Source organism: Aquila chrysaetos, chromosome 18, assembly GCF_900496995.4.
Source record: "Aquila chrysaetos chrysaetos chromosome 18, bAquChr1.4, whole genome shotgun sequence".
NCBI classification, from domain to species: Eukaryota; Metazoa; Chordata; class Aves; order Accipitriformes; family Accipitridae; genus Aquila; species Aquila chrysaetos.
The window spans coordinates 3760834-3767328 of NC_044021.1; the positions used below are offsets into that span (position 1 = coordinate 3760834).

Consider the following 6495-nt stretch of genomic DNA (forward strand, 5'->3'; position numbering starts at 1 on the left):
AGTCATCTTCTAACAAGGCACTGCTTGCTCTAAGCCTTTGGGGGTTTATTTATTTATTGATAAATCCAAGATTTAGATTTCTACTTTTACTGTACCTTTGGAGGCTGTTCCCTCACATACCATCATATCAAGATTCCTCTTTTACTTCGCACCTCCAGTGCCTTTTTCTGAGTAATATCCTATGACTGCTATACAGCAATTTGGGGCCAGGGCAGGGGGAAGTCAACATTAAACCCCATTATTCACATTTCCCTCAAACTTTGAAAGGACCATCTTAATTGACTACTCCTGTAACAGTGCTCCTGCGAAAACAAAATAAAATTCCAAAAGCTTTTCCCTGAAGTTACTGCATTGTCTGCATGCAGCTAAACCAACACTCATGAAACCCCAGCTGCTCAGCTTTTAGCAGGAATTCCCTCTCCACCACAGCTAAATAATTGTCCAGAGGCTAGTCGGTATCATCTGGGAGGGAGATACAACAACACCCCACAGGTAAGGTGAAGCTCACCTTTTTCTTGAGGCTGTAACAATCCCTTCATTTATTTCAGTAGATTTAAACTTCAGCTTTTAAATTGCAACAAATTAAAAACATCTCACCACATGGTACCTCCAGGTGCTTTCACCTCACTAATGCTAAAGGCCTGCTGCTTGCAGCTCTGTAACCTTGCACCAAACTGCCAGGAGGGGTGTTTTCCAGAGCCTCTGCAGCAGGTTTGTTGGTTGGTTTTTGTTTGGGGTTTTTTTTTTTCCCCTTTGCCATTCTAGTGCTGCTGCTCTTGTGCTGTTATTCCCCATGGCCTGCACCTGCAAACTCCACCAGTGCTCTTGGGGTGCTTCTCTTGGGAAGCCATTCCATCTAGCAAGAGGATCGCCCTTCCTCACTTCCTCCTTTCTTCGCCTTTTGTCTTTGAAGATTTTAGTTTACATTAGAGAAAGCCATACACAATGCATAACAAAGTAGAAAACAGTCAGAGATGCTTGATAAACATTACTGGATAGTATGTGTGCACAGAGATTTAACAACCCATGTGCAACATTCACATTTGATTAGCATACTCCAATCAGAGTAACTATCAATAAGGAGTTCAAACAGGTCCCAAAGACAAGACAGGGCAGAGAGTCATCATCAGCATCCTCATCTTTATCACTGCCACATGCTGCACTGGAGGCACAGACAGGCCAGCCCGAGAGGGTGCTCAGCTGGGACCCATCACTGCTCTACCCAGCCACACTGGGAAGAGCACACTCCCTCCCCCCCCAAAAAAAAAAGTCTTTCACCACTAGAGTCAGTGTATGCCATCAGCTACAAATCCTGCTAATAAATCCATGTCAATATGAACTTCTCACTTATACATCCTTTGTACAACACACTCAAAATTTCACAGAAAATCAGAGTAAAAGAAATTATTTAATACAAATCTGTGCTTCTTGACCTGATTTATATTAACAATTCACAACACAATAAGTGTTTTTCTTGAAGGGGTCAAAAACTTTGAAAACAGAAAACAATTCAGAGAAGGAAGAAAGCAAGTTTTGGTTTTGTTTGTTTGTTTTTCCAAACTAACAATCATTAGACACATACATGAGAAATCCTGATTTCCACATTTTCCATTCTCCTGTTTTAAAATGTGCTAAAAGGATTTCATAAAAGGCAGAATTTATGTTATTTTCTCCACGCTGGAAGTTTAAAATGGTTTTGGTATATAAGTTTTTAGGAATCAAACAGTGATGAAAGAGAAACTACTTCCTACTGCCTCCAACTTCTGGCACCTGATTGCACATCCAAGTTATGATCTCATAATCCCTTAGCTTGCATACTCCACCCACTATTATCCACCAAATAAAACTTTTTTTCTGTTGTAAAAATCTGATGGTTCTTTAAATTCACTGTGTTCATATGTGCTATGGAAAAACTCAGCATAACACCCCACAAACCACTGGGTACCCCAGAAACACAACAGCATGCGAGCTGTGCTGTTATTTCCCAGAACTGTTGGTGTTATCAGGCCTGTTTCTGTTGTGCAGTTAAACTGGACCAGCTGCAGCTTTTCCATGTCAGCAGTACAACAGCATGGAGCCAGAAGGCATCCAGCGCTGTCCCCTGCCCCACTGTTCAACCCTAGGTCCTTGCCCCAACACCCTTCAGGTATTTTAAATGTCTACTCAGAAACCTAGGAACAGAAGCAGAACTTTATTTGCCAATAACCAAGCACTTTCCTTTATGTAAGTTTGGTACTATAGTAAGTATAGATTTCAAATTTCAATATTACATAAAGAAACACCAAAACCATTCAACTCCACACAAGGGGCAGTAATGCAAAGCTAGAAGTTACCCTGGGCTTTCAGGGCTGTACATACATGGCATACCTTCCAACTGTGTCAGAGAGGAATTTACTCCTTGGTGACAAATGAGACCTTTCTGGAAACAGCACCACTGCTACTGCCGGCACACATACACACAGCAGAAAGCTGGAATTGTTGCTGAGCAACCAGAGCCATGCAACTGCTGCTTCCTCAGCCTGCCGTCTCCCCACCACACATGCGGAGTGGAGGAGTTCAGACAACATGCAAGATGCCTTGTAGCTGCTGGCCTTATTAAACCTCTTTCTGCTTCTGTGGTACATGAGCATGACTTCTCTTGAAGTGTTATCATTCTTGATCTAAGTGTTTGGAGCACAAACACATTGTCTGATGTAGATTAAGTAACAGAGGTCTTCCCTACCTGTAAATCTTCTGATGATGATGACACACTCCTTCATTACCAGTCTCTATTAAGCATTTCAAATTATTTGGCTACTGAAATCAGTAGGGACCTGTGACATTCTTTTAACCAGTCACAGCCTGATGGTGACTAAGAAAAATCCTTCTTTCCATCTAAAGATTTGATGTCATGCTTTGCCCAAAAATATTTAGGAAATGCAATCCATATTGATATATTGTTCAACTGTCACCGTATTCCAAACAAGACGGCATACTTGGCTTTTGATTAGGAATGCCTGTTAGAAAATTAAAGAAATATACCCATAGTTCTCATGCTACTGCATTGGTTCCTCTTTCCATTGCTCCATATTCTTTTAACTACCTGTAGTAGCCTACTGGTGATGAAACAAAAAGCAGCTTTTCCTGTCTTCCAGCAGGTTAGCTATCGTTAGCCATTGTTAAGACTGCTTCAGCCATCTTATACTACAGTAACAGCCACCACAGGCAGTTTGCTGCATGCTTTGATATTCCGTAACTGTATCCAATACTTTGGCTGCCACCAGTTAGCAAGTGGATACTTTTTAATCTGATCAAAGATATCCAATCATTGCTTAAAAAAATACAAGCACAAAAATCACAGAATTACTCACTCCATTAAAGAAGCAGCTCCATCTTCTCATCCACTTTTTCTTTCCAGTTCCCACACCTTAAACCATCTCTCCTCGCAACTTTGTGTGCTTCCTCAAAATGACACAAATTATGCAGCTTTCTGCACATTTTGATGTACATTGCTGAATGCAAGATTTTTCTTAGCAATGACTTGCTGGGTTACAACTGCTGCAGCACATGTACATTAATTCAGTGACTTGGAGCAATCTGCCTCTGGCAGAAGCTGAACCCAAGGCCTCTTCTGTATTTTGTTTCAGAACAGAAATATAAAGTTTAAGGATTGTTTCCTATCAGGACAATACCAAGATTATGGCATATAGAATTAGGCTGAAATTTTATCTTTTATTGGAGAGGAGGGCATTTTATTTCTTTCAATAAAGTTAATGAGAATTATTTGGCAATGACTTAAACATTTTCCCTTATTTTCACTGATACATCAAGTGCTTTTCCCTCTTTACACTACTCTACACCTGCTATTGACCAATTCATAGTGTCTTGATTTTTGTTTTCCTGGCAAAGCACCAGAGAGGCATTTGTTACATATCTCCCATTATTATTTTACAAATCCACTGCACATCCATTGGGGAGGCAGTGGAAAAGGAATCTATCTATCTTTCCACATGGGCTACTGTGCCTGAACATCCCCAAATTTAAGGTAGAAGTGAAAAGGTTAATTATTATGTTGGTCTGTTTAATCAAACCTCCCATTAAGGCAAGTCACCCTGCACAGGAATAACACAGCTGCTTTCTTGTCATCAGTGGTTAAACTGAATTGCTCAAGTGTGGAAGGAATCCTCCTTCATCTCTATCTTCCTCCACCCCATTCCCTGCAAAATATAGGCTGCTAAAACATAGGAGGGCATTTTTGGTCATTAAGAAGTTATATCATCAAGCCCCATTCTAGAAAAGAGACAAAACAAGACACATACTTACTAATATGGACTTAATTCCCAAGTTGCACAAGAGCAAAAGTTTCCAGCCCAAGGTCCAAGGTCTAATCAAACCATAGACTTCAAAAAAAAGTTCTGACTACTTAACCTCATAGCCACATATCCATGAAAGCAAAAGGAAAAAGCACCAGTTGAATTTTTAACTGTGTAACACTACAATCAAAATTTAAATGAATGTTAATGAAGAGATAGTGGTTTCATTTTTATCCTTAGGTCCACATATCAACTAATTAATTGTATTTCCTTAATTGATCTCTTGTAAACCCAGTAATGTCTTTTTATGAAAGTTTAGGGTATTCTAGATGATATTACCACAGTATTAGGCTGATTCTCTTGACTTGAAAGTTTTAAGTTTTGGTAGGAGAGGCCTCCTGGTAAACAAGTTACTCTTAGAAGAGATAGGCACAGTAACTTGCTGTATTTGTAACCATACAGAAATACCAGCCCAAATGGTTTTGGAATGTGGCCTGGAAACTACTGCAGAAGTTAAGAATGAGTTGCATTTGTCTTAACACTATGGAAATCTAATGGAATCCAACCATCTCTGGGATCTATTAACTACACACCCCTTCCAGGAAAAGGTAATCAAGTTAGTTTCCATTAAGAGTGAAAGACCACACAGCAAACTTTATTGCTTTTAGATATACTGAGGACTCAGCCAAAACAAAGGGAAAACAAATAGTTCACCAAAAAAATAGTTTCATTAAATGCTAACACTTGAAAAACTGTTGTAAAATTACTTAATCATGTGTTTCAACTCCACCAAACTAGTAGTAAAATAATAATCAGAGTAGAACTGAAAGCAACAGGCTTCCAGCGCAAAGCAGGAGAGCGGATTTGTCAGCGCACATTATATTATTCCTCCTCTCTCACGGCAGGTCTCCAGGGCATCCTCTGCCACTGTTACTGGAAGAAGAACTTTAAGCATTTTCATACCTGAAGTCCGGTCACAAGCCAAGTAATTAACATCAGAAACAGCCCCCCTCTTAAAAATACACCACCACCTATTTCATTTATACACAACAAAACTTTGTGAATTTCATCGCGGGTAAAAATACCTTGTCAGAGGAGGCAACAGGGGAAGTTACCCCCAGTTATACTTTCTTTTATCAACCTCCAAGGCACCCCGGAACACGCAGAGATAGAGCAGGGCAGTTCCGTCCACCCTGCGCAGGTGACCCGGGACGCTGTCCTTGTCCGTGTCTCATCCCACAAAACCTGACCGGGGGGGGGGGGAAGCCGCTCCAAACGCCCCTTTTCCACGCAAACTCCACACGCGAGGAGGTTCACTCTCCCCGCACGACCTCCCCTGAACACGGATCCCCCCCCCACCAGCCCCCGGGTCGCCATCAGGCATCGCGGCCGGGCCGGGCCCCGGGGGGAGCCGCGTCCTGCCGCGGGACGCTCGGCCCCGGCCCCGCTCCCCTTCCCGCTTGATTTTTTTTTTTTTTTTTTTTTTTTTTTTTTTTAACGCGTTCGCGCAGCCGCGGCCTAGCCGGGCCCCCCCCCCGCACCTGCATCTCCCCGGCGCTCCCCGGCGGGGCCGCGGCCCGTCCCGGGGCCCGGGGCGGGCGGGAGCGGAGGCGGCCGGGCCCCGCCGCCGCCTCCATCGCCCGGGAACCGTCGCCACGGTGAGGGGCTCCCGCCGCCCCCCCGGCCGCGGGCGGCTGCTCCTTGAACTTCGGCCGGGAGAGGGACCTGGAGAGTCCCGCCTGGTCACCGCGCTAACAGCCGAAAACTCGCGTCGGGCGCAGCCTCAGTACTGAAGACACAGCAGAAGAATCCCACCTTTAACATCTCGTCCTCGGCAGCTCCCGAAAGCGTGTATTTCTGCGGCCCTCACACCCGGCGTTGCGGGGAGGAGGGAGAGCTAAGGGCTTCAAAGGCTGCTCTTTTAACTGCGTGACAAAAGGGCCGTGAAATTTAATACACCTGGATGCTACAGGTGCACATAATACACGGTGAGGGTTGCCCTCTTAAACGACCAGAGAATCGCCTTGTTACCGGCTTTCCAGCACTCCTTCCTCCCGGAATATAGCAGTGAAAAAAAAAGAACTCGCTGGCACTCTGTTAGACATACTGATTGTTTATCTATAAATCAGATTCCACGTGTGTTCATAAATGAACCTGTCCCCAAGGAAATCTCATTCTCGTTAACTTCTGACAGAAGATACAA

General features: G+C 43.5%; 1 protein-coding gene across 1 annotated transcript in view; it reads right to left on the bottom strand.

Moving 5' to 3' along the window:
* The window catches only part of DNAH5 (dynein axonemal heavy chain 5), a 148247-nt gene extending 142290 nt beyond the window's left edge, over positions 1-5957 (bottom strand). Inside the window, exon 1 of the mRNA XM_030042131.1 lies at positions 5834-5957. Coding sequence (XP_029897991.1) covers positions 5834-5929 — 96 coding nt within the window. The 5' untranslated portion in view covers positions 5930-5957. The remainder of the gene's footprint in view (positions 1-5833) is intronic.
* Positions 5958-6495: the final 538 nt, after the last annotated feature.